This window comes from Nyctibius grandis, chromosome 10 (assembly GCF_013368605.1).
Source record: "Nyctibius grandis isolate bNycGra1 chromosome 10, bNycGra1.pri, whole genome shotgun sequence".
Classification (NCBI taxonomy): Eukaryota; Metazoa; Chordata; class Aves; order Nyctibiiformes; family Nyctibiidae; genus Nyctibius; species Nyctibius grandis.
In genome coordinates, this window is record NC_090667.1 from 25,377,132 (window position 1) to 25,403,947 (window position 26,816).

Here is a 26,816-nt window from a genome sequence, read left to right on the forward strand (position 1 = left end):
GAGTTCTGCAGCTTTGTAGGCATCTACCTTTCCATAATACAGTTGCCTTTGGACTGTGTGGTGGACTATACTTTTTTTTCAGCTGGGGAAGAATTCTGTTTATCCTTTGCAAAGTATCTGCCCTAAATGTGGATGGACCACTCTTAAACTAAAAGCATGTGTTTGTTGCAGGTGCACTGTTAATATACTGTTTCTGTATTGTTAAATGGTGCAGAGCAGAAGAGCCACTGCGACACTGGGTTTGTTGTATGAGCAATAACTACTCTTTAAACACCTAATGATTACATGATTGGGTTTTTACATTGTGGTTTGATAAATGGAATGCTTGTGTTGTATTCCAGTCTCTTCAACCTCTCCAGGAAAAAAAGGAATTAAAATCCAATTTACTAGGAAAGATCTGTACCTTTTAGGCAGGGAAAAAAAAAGCAAATCTTTCCTAGCAAATTATGCTGAGCTTCTGCATTTTTATGGTCCTTTTGAAAGCATGATGAGAAGGTCAATAGTCCTGTATGCGTTTTCAAATTATTTGCAAGTTGCTGAATTCTAGGCCTTCTAAATAATTTTTTTTTTTTAAATCTGCTTATTTTTATTTATACTTTCTAAGTCCATTCAGCAGTTCGATGTCATTGCAGCAAGCTCCTGGGCATTCTGCCAAGTCTTCAGTATTGTCAGGATGCTGGATAAAGTACAAAGAAAAACGCTTGTCTGTGTTTTCCTTGTAAAATTTTACAAGTAGCATATAGCCTCAGAAGTGAGACCACCCTTATTAAAGTAAGAGCAGAACTAGATGAAAACATGACTCTCGCTTTCTCTGACTATCTGTACAGCTAGTTAGGATGTAAAGTTTCCTTTGACATCTAAGAACTGCAAATGTCCATGAATTAATAAGAAACTCTGAGCTAGAGACGTTTAGGCTTTTGGCAGCCAAAGGTGTCTGTGTTTAATATTGTAAAATTGCGTAACAGCATAACTGTTAAGATAAGTGAAGATAAGCCTTTTCTGAAGTACTGAAACCGAACAAAAATGGTTTGAAATTTTAGAAGCTCACCATTATCATTGCCTCTCTTACAATTGATCCTGTAGTTATAATGACACGTTTGGCAGAGCCTTGTTCCTATGCACTACAGTGTATGGTTTCCACAAATGTTCTTATCGTTTTTTAAAAAAAAATCACTTCATGTATTTTTTAAAAGTTGTTTTTATATCACAACTTGAAATTCCTTTGATTTAAATGTAGTAAAATATAGGAGCATATGGAGGAGGGGCCTAAATGTTATTTTTTGTCATAGAATATACTATGTTCAAGCTGATTGTTCATTGCCCAGGTTAATTTCTGTGTAAATGTGATTTCTCTGTATTGAAAAAACCCCAAAATATAGATAATAGCTTGCAAATCTGACTTGAGGCGGAGTGAGTGCCACATGCCTCCTTGTGCTTTTTTTTTTAATGTGTTTTGCTATATACATTGCACTGCAAAGAACAAAGCAGTGTAGCTGCAGCATTTTCCCCCTGCGTTTTAGAGAAGATGTTTGTAAGTGAATCTGAATGGAGATTTTTATGCTTTGATAAGAATTGAAAGAAAATCTGCATGCGTGCTTTGGAGAACTCACTAGGCAAGATTATTTTCTATTGTAAGTTACAGACTTTTTACATGAGAGCTTGAGAAGAGCCGTGCTGTGCCTGCTCAGAGAATAGATAGGATTTGAGCCTCTGACACTGTAACGGCATAAAAAGAAGGGTGATTTTCCTATAGGAAAATAAAATAGAGAAGAAAAGAATTTAAACTTGATTTGTTTGATGTTCTCATGTAATTGCTTCTTTTTACTAATTTCCTCTCTTTTTTTCTTACAAGTTTGTGCTGAAGCTTTCAATCCAGATGAAGAGGAAGAAGACACAGAACAAAGGGTAAGAATGAGTGAATTGCATCATGCATGGTTCTCTCTACAGTTTGACAGGCGGATGTCTGTACACCACCTTTTCCTTACCACTTGTGCGTTTTGTTCTGAGAGACTGTGGTATGCTGACACTGACAAAGTGGCATTGCTCTGAAATTTAGGGCCATTTTGTCTCATGCACTTTTTTAGTCACTATAGCTTTAATATAATTTTACTTGAAAGGATGGGAGAGCTATGCTTAAATCTACCATCTTTAAAATTGTGGATGTTTTTCTTTCTTAATTATCTTAAAGGATGGTTGAGCCAATTCCAAGAGCTTCGATGCTGTTGTGAAGAATTAGTTAAGCTTTACCACAGCTGTTTCTTCATCATGAGTGCTTAAAATTCCTCACACGCTCTTTACTGCCTTTCTTGTCAAAGCAGTTCTGCCTGGGTAGAAATACTTTGTTGAAATATTTTGAGACTGTGGCCACCTGTTGTTCTATTGTTTTTGAAAGTTGGGAATTTCTAGGAATTGCAAGTCCAGATACTGTAATTGTGTTTCTTTAGAGATGCTTTTATGTGAGCAAATCCTGCAGCCTGGCTGGTGAGGGTCAATGTTTTCTCTCTGGGCTTCTGGTGTTCCATTTCCAGATTCCATCTCAAGGGTGCTTACACTTCTGCAATGAGAATAGAAGTCTAATTTAATTTCTCTTAAAAAAGAAGATACTTCATAAATAAGATGCTATAAGAAGAAAAAAAGACTATGAGTGTGTCTGATCATCCCAATGTTTGTAAACCTGGATACATTTATTCCATCAAAAGTCTTAATTTTCCTGATTGCTGATTCAATATTCAATTTTATTTTAAAACAAGGATCTGAGATCTGCTTAACTTCAGACAATGAATTTTTAGAAATGCCTACTAATGTAACTGTTTTTTGGAACCCTTGTTATTCTAGAAATATAGTTAATGTGGTGAACGTGAGGTAATTACTATTTTTATATATGTTTTCATAATTAGCCACCAACAAGCACATATATAAACGTTTTTATGACACAGTGAGTGTTGGTTCCTTTAACCTGATGAGATGTTTATAATTGGAAGGAAGTAACCAAAAAAAAAAATCTCTCAAACAGCAAAGCTTTTATTTAAGTAATTTTGTTAAAAAAATATGCTTCTTAGATAACTTCTGTTATTAAATGGGCTGTACATTATATGTATCATAAGTCTTATAAACTACCTGTATGCCAACAATAAGTATACTAATACAGCCAGAGTTTAGAAAGAAAACTGTTGACTTTTTCCTCTGTTCCAGATGCTCAGACCTTGACTGTATCTGTGGCTGGGTTAGAAGGGAAGGGAAAGGAAAAGGCATCCTCTTCTTTCTTGTCTGTCTTGACTGTTATTTTGTATGTGTTAATTGTCAGCATAATATATTTCTTATGTCTATTTCATTCTGTCTTGCATTGTATGTTTATATATAAATACTGTTTATGCAAACAACAAAAAAGAGCTGTATACTTTGACACTCTTAAATTGTGTTCTGCTTTTTCACTGTGAAGTGAAGGTTCAGTCAGTAATCATGTTTCTCTGTTGTCAAGACAGTTTTGTTTTACTTTGTTTTAAAGGTAGTTCATCCAAAAACTGATGAACAGCGATGCAGACTGCAGGAAGCATGTAAAGATATCCTGCTCTTCAAAAACCTAGATCAGGTAATATCATTTTAAGGAAATCTTATCTGGAGTTGATGGTTTGTAGGTACAGGTAATAGCTTGATCTGACAGTCCAGACACTTGTTTGCATTGTGATAGTTTATGAATTATTCATTAATGCAGGCTGGATTGGGACATGTGTTTAGAGATCAACAAACAATGAACAATATAAACAAACATGTCAAATTGTCAGTTACCATGATTGTCAGATCCTCTCCATGCAAATGCAATTTCTTTTGTTAGAGAAAAGTTTTCTTCTTCTTTTTTTTTTTTTTTTTTTTAAATTCTTTTACTCATCTGTCAATATTCAGTGTTGGGTACCATTGCACCCAATTTCCTTTTCCCTAGGAAAGGGTTTATAATTTTACGGGCAATTTAAGAAGGAAATCACTTACACAGTTGTGATATTGAACACTGTCCATATTTGCATGATCTCAGATTGCTGCACGTTTTTCTTAAATGCCAATGTGTCAGTAAATTTGCTGTAAATGAATGTAAAGTAATGTTTTTCGGTTGTTCCTATTCTTCCTCGTCTTATTTTTATTGCTGAAGTTGGTTATTAATTACTCATTGCCTCAGCATTGAGTTTCAATGATGAGTGTCTCCGTTGCTTGCACTTAGTAGTCTTAATTGGTCTGAATTTTTTTAATGAGGTTTGTAGGATAGTTCAGGAACAGACCTTTGGCAATCCTCTAATCCAGCCTCTTGAGAGGCCGTAGAATAAATGCATCTCATCTCTGGTCTGGTGTTTCCATGAAAACACAACTGATACCTCTACTACAGGCTGGGGAAGAATAAGGGCTGTAACACCAGCAATGGTCCCTGCAGCCTCCTGATGTGAATCACTGAGCTTTGCCTGAGATATGGAAGGAAGGATGTGATAGCTTATGGTTTCAGAAACGCGGCTTAGCTTTCCTTGAAAACTAGGAAGTTCTCCCAGTTCTTGATTGCTGTACAAACCCCAAGAGTCATTGGACTTCATTCTCAAAATAATTGTTGAAAGCTTTTGATTGCAGCAGGCTTGAGGAGTTGACATTCAGTCAAAAAGCTTCCTTGAAAGCTGTCCTTTTCCAAGACTGGCCTTACACTGCTCTGGGATTCCTGTTGTCATTAAGCCTATTTACTTCAGACATTTTAAAGGTTCCTTTTGCAAGTAACCTGATTATGTACAGTAAAAAATTAAAAATATTTAAGAACATTCAGCAGCTCAAGGGGCACATACAAAATGTGATCGCCATTCGAATTGAGTAGGCCAATCTTTTAGCTTCCAGCAAAATCACCCAGAAGCAAAAATTAATAACGAGTTTATATTCAAAGATGACTTTGAAAAACAAATTTGAGCTGACAAAGTGGGCTTGGAAAAATACTGCTTCCTGGGAAAAGCATTCTAAGCTGAGGAGAGAAGTAATAGAGATGATCTTAACTACAACTGTTAAAGACTCAGGCTTTAAAATAGCACATGGCTGAAAAAGATGACTGCAGTCCCTGTGTTGATTATAGTATGATAAAGGGCACTTAGCAGAGAGGGGAGAGCTTTCCTAATAATGGGTATAAAGGGAGTATGGAACTTGCATCCTCTCATCCCTGCCCCCCGTAATTTCTTTTTCACTCCCTCTGTATAACGTGACTGGTTTGGAAGGCTGGCTGTAGAATACTCACTGAAAGGCAGAATTCATGGCTGCTGCTTTTGCTTAGTGTATATTGCCCTTTAATAACTGTGAGGAACACTTTCAAATTAAGGCTCAAAAGAGGTTCTTTTGCTTCTTAACCTCTGAAGAGTGTCATGTAAAACTGTTAAATACAAGCAAACAAAAACAACAACAACAAAACTGCATAAAACCCCTTTAGGAGTAAATGTGATTGTGAGACTCAAATCTCCTGGCCAAATTCATCCCTTTACCACTGGTTGCATTTAGGTGAACTGTGCTGAATTTAGGTCCAGTGACTCAACGGCCCTTTTAAATGTCTTCACTTGCACGAATAGTTGCTGTAATATTTGGTATCAAACACAAGGGTGTCAGTGTCCAGTGGATCACTTCTAGCAAGGTTCACGTTGAACTTTGGGCTAAAATCAAGTCAGATTGTCACAGAGTTTAACCCTGAGATTTTGAGCATTCCCAATGATAAACCTGATTTATGTTTCAATATAAAGTGCTGGGGGAGTAGATAACTTCTCTCCTATTAAAAGCTCTGTATGCTATATCATGTGTAGGCTCCACAGTGTGTTATAAATGAGTTTGTAGAATCCTAGTTACAACTGTATTTTGTGCTGGGTGAGAGCAATGACTGTTATCCTTACCAGCAAGGCCCCTGAGCGTGCTCGGTACTCATATTTAAATTAAGAGGGTTTTTTACAGTTCAGAAGTCTGACAAAGCTTGTCCTTTTATTGCCAGAATTGCCCAGTGTTTTATTTACTTAAAATGATAAGTCTTTGCCTGTTTATCCTCCAAATAAAGCATTATTGAGTTACAGTGTTTTAAAAAGCTTTTTCAAATCTGCATTGCTTGTTTTCTGACAACTGTTACTTAAATGCATGCTGTGAAATATGTGGTTAAAATAAATGGCTTTCATGCAATGATTGTTTGTTTAGTTTAAATACCAGGAGAGTTTTTAAAGACAAGAAAATAGACTTCTAGTGAAGAGAGGCAATATTTTCAATATAGTGGTGCCTACAGATGCTGCAATGATTATTCCCAGTTTAAGGAGTGCAGTAAATATTTCAAGTGTATCTAGCAGCATAAAGACTCGTTTGTGTGTTCATGCAGTATATTTTTAGAAACTCAGCTGTCATCTACATCTTCAACTTTGAACATCTGGTCATTGAAAATGCAATGAAAGTCTATTGTTAATGGACTTTGGAATAACAAAGATGGTAAAGCAGCTCAGCATTGAGGCAAGGGATTTACGTGGCATTATTTCTCTTGGCTTTCACAGCTTCCCTGGCTGTGCTGCCTAAAAAAAGTTTAGTCATGGCTCATCAGGGAAACCTAGCTGGAATCTGCTGTGCAGACCAGCATTATCCCGTTTGCTGTGTGTGCTCCCCATCTGTACCTGTCTGATCTCATCTTGTGCCGGAATTGCAGGTTCTCTAAGACACAGACTATCTGGGGATATAAGTCTGTATAGAGTCTTGTTCAGTACAGCCCTGATCATGGCTGGGGCTCTTAGATAATGACAGTACAAATAAATTACTAATAAATTGTGGTACAGTTTCTAAACATAATGAAATATATTGATTTATGTCAACAGTAAGTATGTATCCATTGCAGTGAAGCTGTGTCAGATTATACCAAGTGAGAGCTTGCTGTACATGTGCGCTTTGGCACTAAAATGGAATGCGTAAGTTAAGCCATTTGGACATAAATTTGAGATAATAGCTCTTCTGTAATGGAAGTCTCTATGTTTGCATTATTGAACTTATATTAATAAGCTGGAAACAAGTGAGGTACTTACTAGTGGAAATCAACATTTAATATCAGTATTACTTGTATTTGCATACAGTAAAAATAATGCAATGCATGTTGCACTTCACTATCCAGATTAAGTCAAATGAACTTGCCCTTGTCCAGCAATAATGCTAAGGTGTCTTTTCTGAGAGGTTTTTTGATATTTTTTCCCCTCCTGTTCATTTTCTAGGAGCAGCTGTCTCAGGTCCTTGATGCCATGTTTGAGAGGAAGGTGAAACCTCAGGAACATGTGATTGACCAAGGTGATGATGGAGACAACTTCTATGTCATTGAGCGGTAAGTAGCTGTGCCTTTGAAATGTAGAGTATGTTTGTTTTCAGTTTCTTAGAAATGGCAGGGAATGCTTACTGCAGGACACTTTCTGAAGGAAACTTTTTGTAGTCGTTGCCTCTTCCTTTGATCTTTCAGTTTTCCCCTTTAGGCACCCATTGACTTTTCGATCATTTGCCCAGGGGCAGTCAAATTTGGCAGAGGTGGATGTTTCAAACCTGCTGGGTTCTAACACATTCTGTGTGACCGTGTAAAAACTCAAATACCACTTTCTCTGAGGGAAGGGCCGCAGCATGAGCTTGCCTATGACTTGTTCAGTTTTAGCTTTTGTGCCCATCAGCATGTGCATAGCTTAAAACCAGCCATATTGCATGCTGTCTCCTAGACCAGGATGTGTTTTTCATGAGGAAAGGATGGGGGAAAAGCAGCAAAATAAACCATATGGTAAGGGAAGGGATAGGAGATTATTTTGGGGAAGAAGAATACAGGAAATAAAAATCCATGGTAGTGGCTACCATGGAACAACCTGGACTTTGTCCAGTTATTTTCATTACTGACTTTAGAGAGACTTGTGGTTGCTTTGCTTCTGTTGGTCATGCGATTTGTATTTGCAGAGTTTAAGGTGCCATTTTGCAATTTCTTGCATTGAGCAAATTCACACGATAATTTTGTAGATCATATGTATGTCCAACAGGCATATGATAGATACATGTGTGCATGCATGTTTTGAGTATCTTTTACCCTTTTGGAAGAAATTCTGGCTAATGTAATCACCGTATTTGAAGAAGAATTTTAAGGATACAGATTTATTTCCTCCTGTAAAACTGTAATATTAAACAGGATATTACTGACGAATTATAAATGTCTGTTGGAACACGATCTTAGCAAACTACTTTTTTTGATGCACTGTTATCTTCCTTATCACTGAAATAATGGCACCATTAATATTGTATTAAAAGCTTTCAAAGCAGTTCTTCAAGACAATGTGTTGCCTTTTGAATTGTCATTTATGCTGAGTCCATGGAATTTGCCAAAGAATTTCTAGGTTAGAAATTGTTCATTTTAAATGATCCTTGTTCATTTTAAGGACACTCCCCTTTCTGATTAGTGGAATTACAGAAAATAAGGCTACCTCAAATATATTCTGACCATATGCCCATTTCCCTGTCCTCTACCACACCATCCCATTAGCCTAAACCAGTGCTCCATTTCTACACTCAGTTATCTCCCTCACCGCTCTGCCTCAGACCACTCCCATGCCTTTGGCTACATGGGGCAAGTTCCTTCTCTTGTCATGTTCACTGGGGAGGTCAGGCTGTCCCAGGTAAACAGTAAGGTACTGCAGGTTGGAACTCAGGGGAGCCAGAGCCACCAGCTCTGCAAAGATGAGATACATGCAGAGCAGTGATTCCTAATCTTGAGGAAACTTAAACTCACTTTGGGAGCCTCTCAAAAATGTTAGATACCCTCAGCCTATTTTAATTTGTTTCTGTGTAAGGTTCTTAATCTGTTGGTTACTAAAAAGCTCTTCCTGCTATGAGTTTTATCCTTAAATAAAGAAGTGAAATGGAACCTTATCTTTGATATTCAGGTAAATGTTTTATGGTCTCTGTTCTACAGATGTAATGCTATTCCACAATGTTTTTCTCTGTCAAGAGGCAGTTGGGTTGGAAGATTTCAGGTTTTTAAGGTTTTGTTTTGTTTTGCTTTCAGGGTATAATACACATAAACATGTTGCCAAAAGGATGTGGCAGAAAGGCTACACAGTGAGGGAAATGAAACTCTGTGCTGTCTAGCAATAGAGCATACCAGCCTTTGCTGTAAACGCCAGCTCGGCTGCAACTCTTATGTCAGCTATTTGGTTATTATAAAGAATTCTAACGTTATGAATTTTCTGTCCCACTCTCCTCCTTTCCAGTCAGTCTCCCTTCCAGTCCACTTCTCACCTCCTCATTTTTTCATACAAAAGAGTAGCAGGATACTGGTGCTTATGGAGAGCTACAATATTTCCACTTGCAGGCCTACATCAGTAGGCATGTCTTGTTACTCTAAGATAAGTCATTAATGCCCAAATATCCCTGAGGATTAATTTCTTCCTGTCTGAATGAACAGTGACTTTGTGTTGTAGATGTAGCTCTTTAGCTTCTTGTCTGCATAGAAAATAGGCTTTCTGGCACTGGCCTTTTTTCCAAAGTCTTCTGGTTGTAATACTTCCTCACCAGATTACTTTTGTCTGAGTGTCTTTTACCATGCACAGAGGGACAGCAGGCAGGACAGATGCAACTTGAGGATGCAGTGGCTATTTAGTGCTTACTGCATGGAAGGGAGAGCTAGGATGAATGTGTTGCATGGCTAAACATCACTGCTGAGGAGGCACCTGATGAGCCTCTGCTGACTGAACAGTCATCAGTCAGGTGGGACAGCACTGGCCTCGGCCTCTTGGAACAGGCTGATCCACAATCTTGCTGAGTTGCCCTCTTCTGCTTTTTTTCCTTGGGGTATTATATTTTTTCATGTCAGTATTTTTCTTTTGAGTCCTTGAGCTCCTAACGATTACAGTCTCAACAATTACACTTTGGTCTGTGTTTTCATTCTTCTTATCTTGCAGGGCTTTAGCTCACAGTCTGTCTCACAGCTTGGCAACAGTTTTCTCAATAAAGCTGAGCCAAGGTCACCCAGTGGTGCCTCACCAATTTAGTCCTTGGGCCATAGACAGCTGAATGCTTGGCTGAAGGTTACGTGGCTATAGTTATCTGGAAATAAATGGCACTAGTAAGTGACTTTCAGGCTGAGGGATGGGAAGAAGTTGTTGCGTTTCACTTAAGGTGCTCACAGATGGCTAGATCAAAAAGACCTCTGAAGATTGTTGCTTCTGGTGCCTCTCAAGAGAATCATTAAATGGATATTGGACATTACAAGAATTAGTGAAACTTTCCATCAACACTAATCCTCACTTAGTTTACTGTTAGCATGCTTTCTCTGGTTTCTTCCTCTGTCTCCTAGGTGTGAGTAAGCAGTAGAGTGTAAAAAGTGTCTGGTAAGGATGTTACGCAGTCTTCATGCACCGAGCTTCCTCCTTTTGCTTTCTGAGTGACAAAGAGAGACTAAATTTATTGGATCTTCTGACATGTCTGAATCTGGCCCATCTACTTTGGGTTCAGTAGCCAAACTTTTTCTCTGGGTCTGAAAGGCTTTAATACAGTAGACCCTCAAATCATTGTGCAAAGCTTCCTTACTTTGATGTATTTTGATTGATTGTTTGATGCATGTAATGTCCACTTTGTGGACTCTCCTACAAATGAAGCTGGCATAAAGCTGTCCTATAGTACGTTTTTTTTTTTCAGATGCAGGAGCGTTCAAAGATAACTAACAAAGCCAGGGCTGTCCATCAGCAATCCTGAAAGACACTCTGCTTTTAATACTAGGCAGGTCCCACCAATGAGTCTGTTCCCATACTTACTTACCATGAGAAGTTTCACCTGCTGCCATTTCTGTTGATTCTTTTTTTTTTTCTTACATACCTAATGGTGTTCTGGGGTATAATACCATTCCTTCTGAAAAGCTCTAAGCTCCTGGGGAAAATTATGTGCATGTTCATCTGCTTAAAGCCAGGAAGGTGTTCCCTACCTCCCCAGGGCATGATATATTTTGTACAGTCTCTTAGGCCAGTGGCTAGTCCCTGAATGATCTCTACTGTCATAGCCGAGAATTAATCAAGCCTAGTCAAGCTATATTTTTAAATTATTTTTTTAAAGCCACAAGCATAAGACAGTCCTGAGGGTGTTACAGACACTTGTTTGACTTTTAAAGGGATGCCTTTCTGTGCACAGCCTGTTTCTTCATACGCAGTTGCTATGGTGCAGTTTGATCCAGGTTTGTGTCTTGAGCTTTGACTCACTGGACTTGTACCTGCATCTTCATCAGGGTAGTCTTTTGATTCTTAGTAAATTCTAGGTTACTGTTCCCTTAACTTCATTATAATGTAGGAAGCATGCCTCTTGGAGAAGAGGGTGAGGAGGCCTTTCCAACTTAAGCAGGTTATAGCTACCTATGAACAAAGTGCGAAGTACAGTTTCTGGTACTTGAACACTTTCCTCTTGATCTGTTCAGAGATCCTGGCTAGATGGCAGCAGTTTTAGAGAGCTTTTCTGTTTCTAGAAGTGAGCTATAACGAAAAGAAATAATTAAAAACCTTTTAGCTTGGCTGCTTTAATTTGAAGCCAGTGTGACTAGAGTGGAACCTGTAATGTTCTGCAAAACTGCTGGAAGTTACTTACCCATGCTTCCTAAGCTTGTGCATCCTACAGTGTCACCTCAGCACACAGAGCTTTGAGAGTTGAACGGACTCTCTTCAAGATGGAACATTGCATGCTGTAACCTGTGTTCTTCAGTAGCCACACCTCCATGAAAATGGTGATAAAATTGGTTGATTCAATTGTCAGCGCGCTCAGAGTTGCAGCATGGTGTGAAGTTGAACTGCGTGATAAAAGTTTTGGTCATAAGGGAACTGTTAGACAATTACCAGGTGAGAAGTGGTTGCTTCTGGAGATCTCTGTGCTACAGTGTAAAGATGTGGCACGTATAACATTCCTGAACTAGCTTTAAATCCTCCAGCTTGAGGATCAGTATGTGCTGTTCATAAGACTGGCCAGTTAGCACTGCAAAACTCACTCAGTGTCTTAAGTATGTAAAGAAAGGCCCTTTCTGTGATCTTTGTGCTTCTACGGCATCCCTGTTGTCCGTACAAGAGCTGGATAGTTTGAATCTAGCACGGGCATATGCAGATAGAAGCTCTGATTGCATCTTGGGGTTATGATATAGACGTACCCTTAAGCTGGAGTTGAGGCAAAACCAAAGGAGCAGGTGAGCAGTTGGATTGAGTTTATCCCAAAGGTACTGCAGCAGCAATGCTGTCGCTGAGAAAACAGGTAACAAAGGCTATAGATGGATCCAAATCGCCCTAAAGAGGCCTCACTGGATAACATACATGCTGTGAAAAGGCCAATAGTGTTAAAGATGATTAAACTACCTGTCACCCTGGCCAGAACACTTACAATAGCAATGTCAAAATACTATGCAGAGGAAACCAAGTAGGTCCTGCTCAGATCTGTCAGGAGTGAAATGCTTTATTAAGAGAGAATTATTTTGAAAATAGTGTAGATAGAAGCAGCGTAGTATCAGACAATTGGAAAGCTCAATCAAGCATGTTCCATCTCACCCAGCAGTAAGAGGACTGTTTGTATAACAGCAAAAAGCTGTTTTTATAATCTGTACTGGAATGTTGTCTAATAAAAAGTGTATATTCTATTGTTTTCCAGGGGTTTGTATGATATTGTTGTAGCAAAAGACAACCAGTCACGCTGTGTGGGCCGCTATGATAATCACGGCAGTTTTGGGGAACTGGCATTGATGTACAACACTTCTAGAGCTGCCACCATTGTTGCCACAACAGAAGGAGCCCTTTGGGGACTGGTAAGGAAAGGAAGTTGCTCTCATCTGCATAATATTTTAAACACTAACTCACCATGTCCTGTGCTTCTCTTGGTACGACTCCTTGTGCTAATAGCTATTTTATCATGATCTGTTATCTCACCTCCTGGCATAAAAGATCCATTGTGCAAATCTTTTTGGCTACCTTTCTAGAACAACTTGTCTGTAAAAACTATATCACTAGTTTCATCTGTCCCTTTATTATTTTGCATTTGCTGTAATTGTGGCTTTTGTTAGGGGGGAAAAAGAAACCACCCCTGGTTTTGTTTTCATCCTGCAGAGGACAGTGGAAGCATTAATGCACCTATTTTATGGGAGGGGGAAACGGTATCTAAATTATGTTGTTTTTTCTAACTCCCTACCATTTTGTCTGCTTTAAGGGGAATGGGAAGGTGTTAAATACCTTCTTGAGGATGTCAGTAATTTGAAGAGCTAGGAAAACTGCCCAAAGCTTTGTTTTCCTTCCAAATAAACTGTCATGATGTTTCTGGTCCCTTTGTGTTACCCTGGAAGAGGTTCTCAGGTCAGCATGACCTATGAGATACCAAGCTAAATCATGGTGTTGCTTTGTCTCTAGCCCAGAAGTGTTGAATGTGAAGCTGTAGACGTTAGTTGCCTTTTTTAGTTCTTTTCTCTGTACTATTTGGATAGGGTTATTTTGACAGTGCTCTCTTGCTCATCTATGAGGGCTCACATAATAAGCAGATTGTGCGATCAACGAAGCCTTTGAAGCCAGAAGTGTTGTATGCTTTCTGTGTGCGTTGGGCTCCTCGGCAACTATCGCTGAGGGTTGACCATGTGTTATGACCTTGATTATAGGACTGATAAGCTGCTACACACAGCATGCTTATGCAATCTCAGCGCTTGCTGAGAGATTGGACTTCTGACTTCCCTTTTCTTTGTGAGCTGAAAGAAAAGATTTTGGTAAATCAACCAGGGAGTAATGTCAGAAACTAATTTCCTGAACAAGGCAGAATGAAACAGCTACCTACAAGCTGAGCTCATTCATAAAAGGAAGAAAATGAGAAGATGATTCTTTGTTCCAGTTTGCCTTTGAAACGAACTGCACAAATCAGGTTAATTATGGGTTTGTTTTTTCTGTGATTACATTCACTTAATTAGCAGGGTGTAGTTGGAGGGGGACCTCTCGCTAGTCATCTGTCCTGTGGATATTTTATTAACTAAGGCTGCATTTTCCTGCCTAAAATTTCAGTTCTTCTAGTTATTCTGCCATGTTTTATTGTACTATTTTGTGCCTGATGTAATTTAAACATTATATTTTTATTAGAGTGCAGAAGTAATTGCTAAAGCTCATGGGTTATCAGCTGTTTAGGAAATGTGGATTACTCCTGCTGCATTGCAGACTTAGGCCAACAAAAGCCTGGAAGGCTCAGGCACAAAGCAGTAATCACACGTGGGTCTCTCCTGGAGCAGGGAAATGTCCTCAGCCTTTGCTACTGAGCATGTCTGGGTAAAACCTCACGATCATGCACGCTTCCTTCACTGCTCTTTTTTGTTCAAATACTGCTGCTTCTCCTCTCTCACTGATACTCTCAAATGAAGGAATTCTGAATTTTTTATGCTTTTGCAATTCCTCTGACTGTTTCTGCACCTTTCTGCTTCTCCAAACACATACATTTGCCGACACTTCTACCACTAAAGAATTTCTTTAAAAAAAATTAAAATAAAACAATCCCTCATGCTTTATCATCTCCTGTTCTCCTTTGGATAACAGTAATACCATTCTTCCCTTCATCTTTCACCTCCTTCAACTTCTACATTCCGCTAGTGTCACCTGTATCCGTCATTGTTTCTAGTTACACATATTTGCAGCCTACATCCCATAAAACTGTTCTCTTACTTGAAAATACCTCTTCACCTCAAAACGGCTCTGCTAAGGTAGCAGTTGGTGTTTTCAGAAAATGAGATCCAGAGGAATGGCTCTCAGGACTTTGGATCTTTCTGCTAGTTGTGGTATATGAAAACTTCAAAGGTTTTTGGTACCATTTTGCTACCCAAACTTCTGCTCCTTTCCTCTGACTTTTTGGTTTTGATTTTTACACTTACAGCATCATGTTGTGTAAGGTAAACTCTGCAACTCTCACTCCGTTCATAATTTAGTGCTGATCCTAACAGGGACCACAGGCACTGACAACAATACCTGGTGGGCAAGTGCCCTTCCACTTAGCCTGGGCATGCTGTTTTGTTTCAGCTGTCTTGTGGCCTTTCTCATCGGTGTTCACCAGTAGTTGAGCCCTACCTTTTCTGTGTGGAAATACAAAGCATTTCGTTAAGATCTCTGACAATAAACTCTCAAATATGTCTGCCACTGCAGGTAGGGAGGCAGGAGCTGGGGTGAACTGAGTGAGCTTGCCTTCACTCGGGCACCTAGTGCCGCCCAGTGGCCACCGAGCCTGCACATCACTGGCTGCTGCCTGGGGAACAGACCAGGGCAGGAGGGGAGGCAGCAGGCGGGTGGGAATCTTGCCCAATATTTGGGCTTCAAAAACAAACCAAACAATTTTTCCATCAGGAGGGTGCTTGTGGTACGTGTGGACAGCTGGCAATTAGGCAGTAGTCGTTACAAAAAGCTGCCTCTTGCATCCTGGAAGGTGGAGGAGTGAATCAAGCCTGTTGCTGTTTGATACTCTGTTCCTGATCTGTCTGAGACCAGTATAAATCTCCAACTTACTTTTGAAATCTGTGACTCAAGTAGAGAAGAATCCAATTCAGACTTAATAATCCTGCAGTTGCCTTAACAAATAAGTGTTGGAATTGCCAATTTCCAATGGCTTCAGCAAGAAGAGCATAACTTCTTCATTGTATGTGGAAGCATGAAAGATACATTAACAAACAGCCAAACAAACCCTGAAAAACAGTACAAGACAGACTAAAAATGGAATTCTTAAATGCTTATCTGAGAAGGACTAGTTCTTACAGCTCCCTGTTTTTCCATTTATTATTGCAACAAGTACTCTCACAAGAGCTGTTACGGTCACCACTGCGATGGATACGGTATCATTTTCACAGCTGGCTTCTCAAACCCCGTGTTTGTTGCAAATACTAGTTCATGTTTGTCAGTTCTTTAAACAGGGAGCACTGTAGTCAAGAGGAATAATGTATTTCTCTGTGCTGTTTCTTGCAGGATCGAGTGACATTCAGAAGAATTATATTGAAAAACAACGCAAAGAAGAGGAAGACGTATGAATTATTTATTGAGTCTGTGCCCCTTCTTAAATCCTTGGAGGTAAAGCCTCTCGGAGACATCTGCATCAAATTCTTGCATTAACATTTGCTCCGCAGTCAGTGTTTCTGCTTTATCAGAAATCTGTGTCATTTTTGCTTAGAACAAAATTTTAAGAGCTGCTTTGGTATTACATTTAGTGTAATTTGCATTGTTGAAGTTGTACACTGTTTTTTTTTAATATCCTTTGTTCACAGTAAGCTATATGCTGATTTTTATCTCTGTGTAAAGATTTTTTTTAAAAAATCACAAAAAAAACACAAAATAAAAAACATCTATAAATATGTCAGAGAACAGGTATTAAAATGAACATTGGAACTCAGGGCAGTGGTTCCCTTTGAGGGTGTGATATTAAAGTAATGATGCAATCACTGGGATATTTGGCCTTTATCAGCCATGAGTGATTTTAAATTTGAGACAAAGATGTGGGCTGTAGTAGGTCTTGCTTTAGCCTTAACTGATATTCAGGAGGTAAACTAAGAATAGGCTAAAGAGAAGCACTGCTACCTGGGAACAAAATGACCAGGCTGAGCAGGCAGATGTCATGTTGATTTGTGCAGTGCATGACTTTAGGAACAATGTGTAAATTGTCACTTCTAAGCTATTGATTCAACCTGTACCTTCAGAGGGCTTTTAGAGCCATACCAAACTGCTTTGAAATTAGTATGTGTCTGTCTTTACTTTACACTATAACTTAGCTTTTCTTTGTTTTCTCATCATAAGAATATTTTTCAGCATTAATCTTTAGTATTTGCGAAGAGCTTTTAATCCCTTTGAGAGAAGATGACAAAATTGAAAAGTATCATTAGGTGTGAATAGCAACCTCTAATACATATTATTTTGGACATATGTTGGTAGCTGCGGAAGGAGTAAATTGCACACCACCTTCTGCCTCAGTGCCTGGCTTAAACTAGTTCCATCAATGTGACTTTTGAGCACAAAAATGACTCATAAATATTTAAAGCTATAGAAAAATAACTCGTTAGCACTGGATGGCTTTTTGCATGACACACTGCAGTTGAATTGTGCATGGATCAGAATTAAGTTTCTCAAACGGGCTAGATTGAGGTACATTTGTGGAATGAATGGATTACAGCTGAATCATCTGTTCAGATATTCATTTTAACTGTAGGGTTTTCTTCCTTTCTTAATGTGTTTTTTACACTGCTCTGAACCAATAACATTGTTTTGTGGTATTCTAGATGGGCAGTGGGAAACATTGGAGATAAGTTTAACTCTTCTTTCTCCCTTCCTGTTTATGAAGGCTCGGGCATGTTTCATTGCATGTCAGATTAGTACCTCTTGCCCTTGCTGCTGGGCATCTTGTTGCAGTGCCTGCTTACAATTTAGAGCTGGTATCCTTTTCATGTTCGCTTCCTCTCTCCACTCTAGGAAAGAGTTCTGGGGCACAAAAAACCCCCACTTATTCAGGTATATGGTGATTAAAATATTTTCAAAATGTATTGCTGATGTTTCTCACTGAAGTTTGTTCTTAGGACGTTTATGACATTTTTCTGAGTGTTTTCCTCAAATTTCAACTGAATCTTAGAGGAAATTATTTTTTTTCCTTTGCTCTAAGCCAGCCACATCAGTTGTTTGTTAATTTTGGGGGTAAGAAAAGCACATGGATGGGACACTAGACAATTTTTGTTCCCTGTTGATTATACTAGTCTTGAAAGCTGTGGTGCAGTACAACAGCGTCATTGTAGGGACTGTATTTTTCAGTACCCAGATACTGCGTGTGTGTATCTAGTGAATGCCTCTTCATTTTAGCGCTACAAAGTTTACCAGAGGTGTGCTATTATAGATGATTATGTTTAATTTTTGTCTTTGTTCCAGGCATCAGAGCGAATGAAGATAGTGGATGTTATAGGGGAGAAAGTGTATCAAGATGGGGAACGTATCATTTCTCAGGTACTTGAAGTCTGAATTTCTCTTTATCGTTCTTGTTTCCTTGCTTCTTTTTTCCTGTTTGGAATTGACTTACAGAATCTTGGACCAGCTTGGCTTCGCTTGTTCTTTTAATACTTCCAATTTATTTAAACACTTCTTGAATGTTTGGGGAACAGCCAGTACGTCTTTTGCTACAAATTTATTCTATTACTTTACCTTCTGGGTTTTTCTTCTCTCATCTGTTTGTTTTTTATAAATAGTCTTTGCAAGGTTTCAAGAGGAGCATGCCTTAAGAAGCCAAAATTAAATATCTGTCTATGCAATTTTCTATGAACACCCCTAGCTAGACTTTTCATAGGCACCTATGACCAGGTTAAACAAGGAGTCACAAGCGTGTAGAAAAGGCATCTCTAATTCCTAGGTCTGACTAGACAACAAACCCAAACAATTTGACAGGAGTATGATTTGGATGAAATGAAATTAATTCATTTGGAATATTTTACTCGTCGGACCCGACTCAGTTAACTATTAGAAGAGACTATCAGGGTTAATTAAAACCACTGTTTTTCCTGATCCTCTTTTTAAGAGTATTTCAATGGTGGAGTAGTCTAGCTTCAGTTGACAGCCTTTGGTTGTTGGTATGCGTTTTGTCTGCTGTAATAGATCAAGGCCAGAGTGGTGGAACATGAGGCTGGACAAACTCAAGCTAAAGCTGTGGAATTTTTTTGGCTGTGACACAAATAACTTTTTGGAACACTGTTACTGACGGAACACTGGAATTTTGCATCAAGTTTAGCTTGAGGTTGCTTTGTTACAAAAGTGCTCTAGTTCAAGTTAATGCAAGAAAGTCCTTGGCTTACCTGTAATAGCAGGCTTTTGGTCACAACCATTGTCTTGTTTTATAACAAAATATGGCTCCTGGATAATGTCTTGAATAATTAATCTTAATTACCTTGTATTTCAGATAACTCTGAGTGCAGGAAACCTTAGTTTGTTGATAACCAAATACTGCAAATTACTTCTCTCCAAAAATACCCTCAATTTTCTAAGTTGAAAATCTTGTTTCTTAAGACCCTGAGAAAACTGAACTCTCAGCAAAATCAAAGCTTATAAATCAGTCTCAAAACTGGGAACCCACGCAATTGGTGATCCAATTACGCAGTTGGTTTTAATCTTTTGTAATAACTGAATTAAGGACAAGGATGTAATTACCCTTAAAAGGAGGATTAATAGTCTGGATAGGTCTGGGTGATGGTAATATGCTGCTGAAGAGAGTTGAAATTTTATGCTTGAAAAAGATGTGATAGCTCTTACATTACAGCACTTGCATCAGTACCATGAACCCCTTCTCTCTCGTGGATAATTTGACATTTTAATTACCCTTCTGGAATTTGACCCTTCAGTTAAGGGCAGTATGCTTTAAAGCACTTGAAAATTGTTAGTGCCTGCTGGTGTTATGAGGATGTCTCCAACTCAGTTTGTTTTCATGCTTTAAAAAAAAGAAGTTCTCTTTCAGTACTTACTCTTTGAGAAGTGTGCTGAGTGTATGAGTTCATGTTGTGGTACATGGCAACAATGAATGAAAAGCTCTGTGCTGGATGTTTTATGACCATCCCTAGGAAGCTTAGCTAAGGGCCTAATTTCTTCTGTAACTCCATGTTTAAACCTTGCATCATCTTCTCACAGCCCATGTTTCATACTAAAGTTGTAATCATCTCTCTCCATCCTTCCCATCACATTCATAGTCTCCTTGCCCACTTAATGTCAGATTTATCTCTCTCCTCACATTGTTTCACAGTGTGGTGTTATTTTGGGGTTTTTTTTGTTGTTTTGTTTTGTTCTGTTTTTTTTCCTGAGCTGCTCCCATTCACTTATCAGTTCCTTATCCAGCCTCTGTCTCCATGAAGCCTTTAGTCCCTTTGCTTCTGATTTGTAGCAGGAGGCATGGGCCACCTCCCCACTCTTGACTTTGAATCCTAGACCGAGTGCACAGGGGCTGGTGTAGAGAGGGAAAGTCCTCTCTGCCACATCTAAAACTTCCAAAATATTAAGTCTGGTGACGCTCTCTAGAGCAGATGTAAACTACGATCTGTTGAAGGTCTGCAACTTGATGCGGTTTAGGTAAATGTGAAAAAGGTTCTAGAAACTCTCATAGAATCACAGCATGGTTGAGGTTGGAAGGGACCTCTGAGGCTGTCTTGTCCAACGCCCCTGCTCAAGCAGGGCCACCTGGAGCCAGTTGCCCAGAACTATGTCCGGATGGCTTTTGAATATCGCAAAGGATGGAGACTTCAGAACCTCTCTGGGCAACCTGTTCCAGTGCTTCGTCACCCTCACAGTGACTTTTTTGTAGAAACAGCTGAATTTGACTAAGCCAATTTTTTAATTTCACACTCAGTTATTCAACACCACCTTGTGCTATCTTTCTAGAACTTGATGTAAAATGGCTATCAGTTTTTATTTTCTCCCACCGCCCTATGTGACTTATTTTCCTTTAATGGCATGATGCTATTGAGTGCTTTATTCCTTACCAGTCTCACTGCCTTTACACAGCCGTTGCATCATTCCTCATGTAGATGGCTTGCATTGTGAACTTGATCTTCTGTAAGCTATCCTCCTCTTACTTTCTATGTTCCTGCTCCTCAAATACAGCTATTCTGGGTTCTGCTGATCTCCCACTGTTTTACCCTGGATTGACTGAGCTCATACTTAGTTTAATGGATCCTTCTTCCTACTGATGTCTAGAAATGTGGTCGCTAAATTGGAGTTTTACTAAAACTTCCTTCTGGAAATTCTAGGCCCTGCTTAGTTTCACTGACTATTGGATGCTTCCATCAGGATCAGAAGATTTGTACTTGAAGTGATTTTGCTATATATTGTCAGTCTCCTTTGCTTTTTCCTTTCTGCCTGCCCTCTCACTGAACGATGTGTACTGCTAGTTCCTTCCCCTGTGGGTTCCTCTGGTATATTACCTAACCAGTCACCTTTTAATGTTAAGAATTTGAGTGTTGTCAATTCTAGCAGATTTCTGCACAAGGCCTAGTTCAGAGTGAATGCTTTAATACCATTTATACATACTTTTACGGTAAACTAAAAATTAATTTGTTTTGCCTTTTCCTCTTTACAGGGCGATAAAGCAGATTGTTTTTACATTGTAGAATCTGGTGAAGTAAAAATCTTGATTAAAAGCAAGGTGAGTTCAAATCGAGTAACTGGGCTTTAGGTCAATTTGATTTGATCAATTAATACAAGTGGTGTGAAAAAGCCTACCCTGACTTATTTTAAGATATTATTTTATTATATTTATCATTGTCACTTACATGATGTAGTTTGTAAATCCCCGTACCTGTTCTGAAGTTGCCAGAAGTCACTTTACTAAAGTTGGAAGGTCTTTTGCTTGTATCTGCTCCTCTGCAAACTGACTTGATATACTCTCCCTCGCCTCAAGGGTGGAGATGAAACTTTTCTTCTAGGATTATAGAAAACTGCAACTTGCAAAACCTGGGGTCTATTATCTCTAGTGACATACTAGACATTGGCATTTGAACAGATCTCTGTACAGTCTGAAGCAGCCTTAGGGAACAACATGTTGTGCATGATAAAACCTGTGTTAGGCTAAATGTAATAGTTCCCAAAGCTGTAACAGTAAATATCTGCCAATCTCAAAACTTGTGAGCTAGCACACACTTTTCTTACCAAACTTCTGATTGAACATGCTGTTAAGGTGTTCTGCCAGTACAGAGCATGACTTGGGACTTGCTAGTTTAAAAGCCCTAAACCAATGAGCTGTTGCACATCTGTAAGATAATCTGGGATTAACTGCAGCCTCGTACAAAGACAGAACTGTATGCAAATAATTCAAATGTACTGTTTAACAGACTATGACGAGTAAAGAAGCTAACCAAGAAGTGGAGATTGCCCGGTGTCACAGAGGACAGTATTTTGGAGAGCTTGCACTTGTTACCAACAAACCCAGAGCAGCCTCTGCCTATGCTGTTGGGGAGGTCAAATGTTTAGGTAAGCAGATGCTCTGTGTTTCTAGTTGCCCTTTTCTGGTCTCTGCTTGTTTTCTGGACCATGCCCGAGTGAGCAGCTGTTCAAAACCTAGCAGCCTTTTGGTTACATGGTCAGACATGAGAAGCTAGGAGCATGGGATGGAGCGGATCTCCATGTTGAAGTTTGAGAAGCACTGCTACTTCCTTCCAGCAGGTTCTTTTTTTTTCTGCTTGTGTAGCCTGTACTCTTTGAAGGGGTAAGTAGCATCAGCTTCTTGTCTACAGCTTGTTTGTTGCACACAGCTATCAGGTGATCTTTAGTGCCAGTGTAGTGTGGATTTGGCTTCTGTATTTATCCTTGAGGTCAGGAGTGTATTTCATTAATCTCGTTTCTCCAAATAACAGTACAGAGGGAAATCAGAAATATGATTCCTGTTGTGGGTTCTATTGAAGCCTCAAACCCGAAAGGGTTGGACTGGAGGTCTGTGTTCTGAGTTCAAAAGTTAGATTGGCGTGTGGTGTCCTTTTTGACAAACGATCTTGTTTTCACTCCTTTGCAGTCATGGATGTGCAAGCATTTGAGAGGTTGCTTGGACCCTGCATGGACATTATGAAGAGGAATATAACACATTATGAGGAGCAGCTGGTGGCAATGTTTGGCTCTAGTATGGACCTGATGGATCCAGGGAATTAGGCACAGGGTACCTCAGTGCCTTCTTAGTTCAAGACACAGAAAAGCCTCCTATCAGCAACACAACTCACAAGGAAAACGGACACTACGGAACAGTTGCTGCTGCTGTCTTCTTGGGCATTTTAGAAACCATAAACAAGTCTCAGCACAGATGGATTGCTCACTCCCTGCCTCCACTTTGCTGCTGATACTTCATTATTAGACCTAGATTAAAGATGATTCTAACCCTCTGTTCACTTACTTGGTTCAGAATGGCATCTGTCCAACAGTTCAAGTGCCTGATATGAAACCCAAAGTGTGCAAGATGTAGAAGCCTCCTTCCTTCTGGTGTTACTGTTGGGGTAAATTTTCAGATCAGATTCTGCAATGGGAGGTTGCCTGTTCTGCAGAGGCAACCTGTGGAATATGAGCCTTTTACAGGCTTATTACCTTCATCTCATGCTTTCCTTACACAATGTCAAATTTGCTTTTAATTGTACCATTTGGGTTTGAAGTTAAAATATCAATGGAGCCAATTAATAAGGTGGCACTGAAGTTTTCTTCCACCTGCTGAAAGTGGCAGGTACTATAGCTCTTTAAACCAAGTAAACCGAGCTGGGGAGGTGGGAGAGTCTGCTTAGCAACAAAATGCAGAAAATGAAGCATTACTGTATTTTAAGTGTTTTCTGAGCAGCAAAGAAAATTGTTTTACTCTATGCTGCCCAAAAAAGTGCAGTGGTTCAGATCAAATGGCCTGAAAGTGTCATAATTGTCATCTCCCTAAATTTGCTCCTTGTTCCTGACACTGAGTACATTTTACTGTGGTGAGATCACAATATATGACCTTCTCTTGCTTACAGAGATCCTTTATACTGCTAGATTTCCCAGGGCACTGTTGTTGACTGGGTCAGTTTTAAAGCTTTTTAAGGAGGTGAATGTTTTGTAATTTAAATGAAGACTACTTCTGTACTTGTTTACAGGAGCTCCCCCCAGTCCTAACATTTCACAGTATTGTAACTTCATTAGACACTTGGATGCTTCCAAATACCACGTTGATTTGCTAAACTTTTCAAAAGTTGGCGGCATTTGACTTTGTAAAGCAAATGTCTTTGCTAACTACGCAGTTGGTGTGTTTGAGGAGTCTTTTTGGTTTAGGTGGTAACTAAGCTAATGTTTATCTAAAATACCTATTAAATTTGCAGCATTTATTAGGTAGATTCTATTTCTATAGCTTTAATGACCTTAATTGGCATACTGCTGAGATTTTATCAGAGTATTATCTAAATAAGAATCAGACTGTAAGAAGGACATTTTTATGGTGTACAAACAGAATATTTATATTAAGACATTGGATTTGTAGGTAATAAATCTAGTGACCCTTTGAATTTGCATTCTTCTGCAGCTCATGCAAAACTTACTGGTGTTTTATGGGGTTATAAAATTTTAATTGTGGATGCTAGTGTAACAGAACCTGCTCTTTTTGTTCATGGCCACATGAGCAAGAATAGGAGGATGCTAATGTTGAATTCCTGCTTCTAGTTATCACAGTGGACATTTCTGTAAGGCACAAGATGCTGAGCCGCAACTCTAATTTGATTTCTGGACAGTTTTTTTCCCTAAATGGATGAACTCCTCCCAGTTTCTGCAATATGAGTAAGATGGAAACTTGATAAGTTTGAATGGCTGTTGTCCAGTTACTGTAATTGGAGTCATATTTTTATATAATGCAAGTGGTTTGTAATGGACACCACTGAACTAGGTGTTTCCATATTATTAAAGTCCTGGTTGTGATCTCTAGTGGCTGTTCTAACTGCATGTATTTTAGAACAGTGAATATCCCTTGCTTTAGTGGGCTGTTTTTTTGTTGTAAATTACAGCCAAAGCAGCAGCAGCAGGTACTTCATTCATGCTTCCAAGGTTTAACACCAAAGACAAAATCATTCTTTTGATTGCAGAATTAAAAACAAACAAAAGAAACCCCCGAAAAAACAACAAAAACAACAAATAAAACCAAATCAACAAACAAAAAACAAGAAAAAATGAAAACACACACTCATCAGGTCCTTGCCTTCATAACAGATAAAACTTTAAGATACTTTGGGCTCCAAGACGAGAGTCTTTTTGAAGCCAGCTCGTGACTGTCCTGCAAACCAGACATAAACTGGTCTCTAAAACAGTATGAGTTTCTGTGCTGCCTAAACTGTCGTGTGAGCTAAAGAGAAACTTGCTGTGAGTAATCATCAGCTGGCCTTTGTTGCTCCCAGGCAGAACATCCTCTCCTTTATCCAGAGGAGCCTGGCAGGTTGGGCTGCCTTATGATGGATTCTGGTTCTTACAGCCTTTGGTTCTTTGCAGGACGGGATTGTATACCTCAGCATATGCAAACATTGGCAATTGTTTTGAAGCTTAACCAAAGAACCAGGCAAGGCTGATGTTAGATTCTTAAGGTAATTCTGCCTGGAAGGGAGGATTTGATGCCTTCTAGAAGTCAAAGGAAAGGATGAGAATGTAAAGTCAAAAGATTGGGATCCCATGCGAGCAAGAAGTTTTGAAGTTTTACCTTTCTCTAGACTCCCCGAAGCAGAGGCATACTGGGCAATGTCATCCTGCATCCAGGATCTGTGTGACATCACTCTGTGGTGTAAAGAGGCAACCTGACGCTGAACTGAAAGAGAATGAGCCTGTCAGAAAGCTCATCCATTCAAGAGCTATAATTTGCAATGTACCTGATTAGTTTGGTCTGGTTTAACCAACTTGTTCTGTACAATTTTGGAGCATGAAGATTGTGAGAGAAGCTTGTAGTAAGATACTCAACATTTCCAGGTATCTGGTTAGAGCACCAGCAATGAGCAAAGTCGGAAAGTGTGTGAGTGGCGATACCAAGACCAGGGAGTGAAGTGAGGTGCCTGTTTGTAAAGGTCTGCCCACGTCACTGTATCTCAGCTCATTCCGTTTCACTATGACTGTTCATCACAATTGTTGTGGACAACGAGCCCAGGTTTTTTTGTTGTTACTGTTTACCATTCACTAAATCTGCCATGGAGTCTCTGAAATTAGCAGTAGAGAGAGATCTAGTTTTTAATAAAAGAACTCAGCAGCAAAGTTGGCAAAGTGGATAGTGTCTTCGAGACTTAGAGGAAAAAAAGTCTCTTGTTTGTGATTCCCTGCTTGTGATTGTTGTGAAGTCAGTGAGGGGAGCTTTCAGTGGTCAAATATCCTGGTATATGGTATTTCTGTTATAATGTCACAGCACAGGTTTCACAATGTAAAAGAACAAAAAAGGGCAAAAGCGCTCTCCTTTTAGAAACAAAAGTGCAAAACTTAAAACTTGGAAACAAAACTTTAAAAAACAAAGTGCAATTTTGCACAGAGGGCAAAAAACAAAACCCCTTCGAATGTCACTTCCATTCTTTCTTTTCCATTGGCTGAAAGCGGACTCTTGTTCTTGACATGTATTTGTAAACTAGTCTTGCCAAAATAGAAACGCTTCATTTTTTTTTTCACTCCAGATAGTTTTTGTTGTTACGCTTATTGCTGATTATTTTCACTTTTTCAAATCATATATTTTATTTCAAGAGGCCTTCCTTGTGGATTTCCTCCTGACAGTCTGCAGCACTACACTGCTATTTCAAGATGCAAGAGAAAGTCACTAACCTCATAGGAGAACACTCGACTCCGCTTAGCTGGCTGGAGCTAATAATGCGCTACTAATTTTCCTCTGCTCTGTGGGGCAGGAGGGGAATTAAATTCTGCATAAAGTTGCTACCTCAAGGCTCCAAGTGCTTTTAAAGGTCTTTCACTTGGGAGAATTTCCTAAGACAGTTCTTAAAATTGGTCTGTTCTTTTGAGTTAAATGTTTTTTTAATCGATTCATTGAGGGACCCTTGTTTTAATTCATTTTACATTTAGTACTTGATTCTCAAAGACTGAACAGCTGCGAAGTTTGGTTCTTGCACTATAGTGTTGAACATGAAAGAAAAATACTTGCCATATAAACAAATGGTTTTAACAAGTTAAACCACTCTGGGGTTCACTTTTGGTTAATAAAACCTGACCTGTTGTGTCCAGCCTGTGCAATCCTGTGTGTGCTCTTTATTGACTGACACAACCTCCCCCAGTGCTTACCCTCTGGAGTGGGCTTCACAGCAGCTGGCTAGATGTGCTCAGAGTGCCGGAGTTACTGTTGCTTGTGTTATC

General features: G+C 39.2%; 1 protein-coding gene across 1 annotated transcript in view; it reads left to right on the forward strand.

Annotated features, from left to right (window-relative positions):
* The window catches only part of PRKAR2A (protein kinase cAMP-dependent type II regulatory subunit alpha), a 66,227-nt gene extending 40,100 nt beyond the window's left edge, over positions 1-26,127 (forward strand). Inside the window, exons 3-11 of the mRNA XM_068409209.1 lie at positions 1,853-1,905; positions 3,506-3,589; positions 7,227-7,333; positions 12,646-12,799; positions 15,963-16,064; positions 17,901-17,975; positions 21,082-21,147; positions 21,833-21,971; positions 22,510-26,127. Coding sequence (XP_068265310.1) covers positions 1,853-1,905; positions 3,506-3,589; positions 7,227-7,333; positions 12,646-12,799; positions 15,963-16,064; positions 17,901-17,975; positions 21,082-21,147; positions 21,833-21,971; positions 22,510-22,643 — 914 coding nt within the window. The 3' untranslated portion in view covers positions 22,644-26,127. The remainder of the gene's footprint in view (positions 1-1,852; positions 1,906-3,505; positions 3,590-7,226; positions 7,334-12,645; positions 12,800-15,962; positions 16,065-17,900; positions 17,976-21,081; positions 21,148-21,832; positions 21,972-22,509) is intronic.
* Positions 26,128-26,816: the final 689 nt, after the last annotated feature.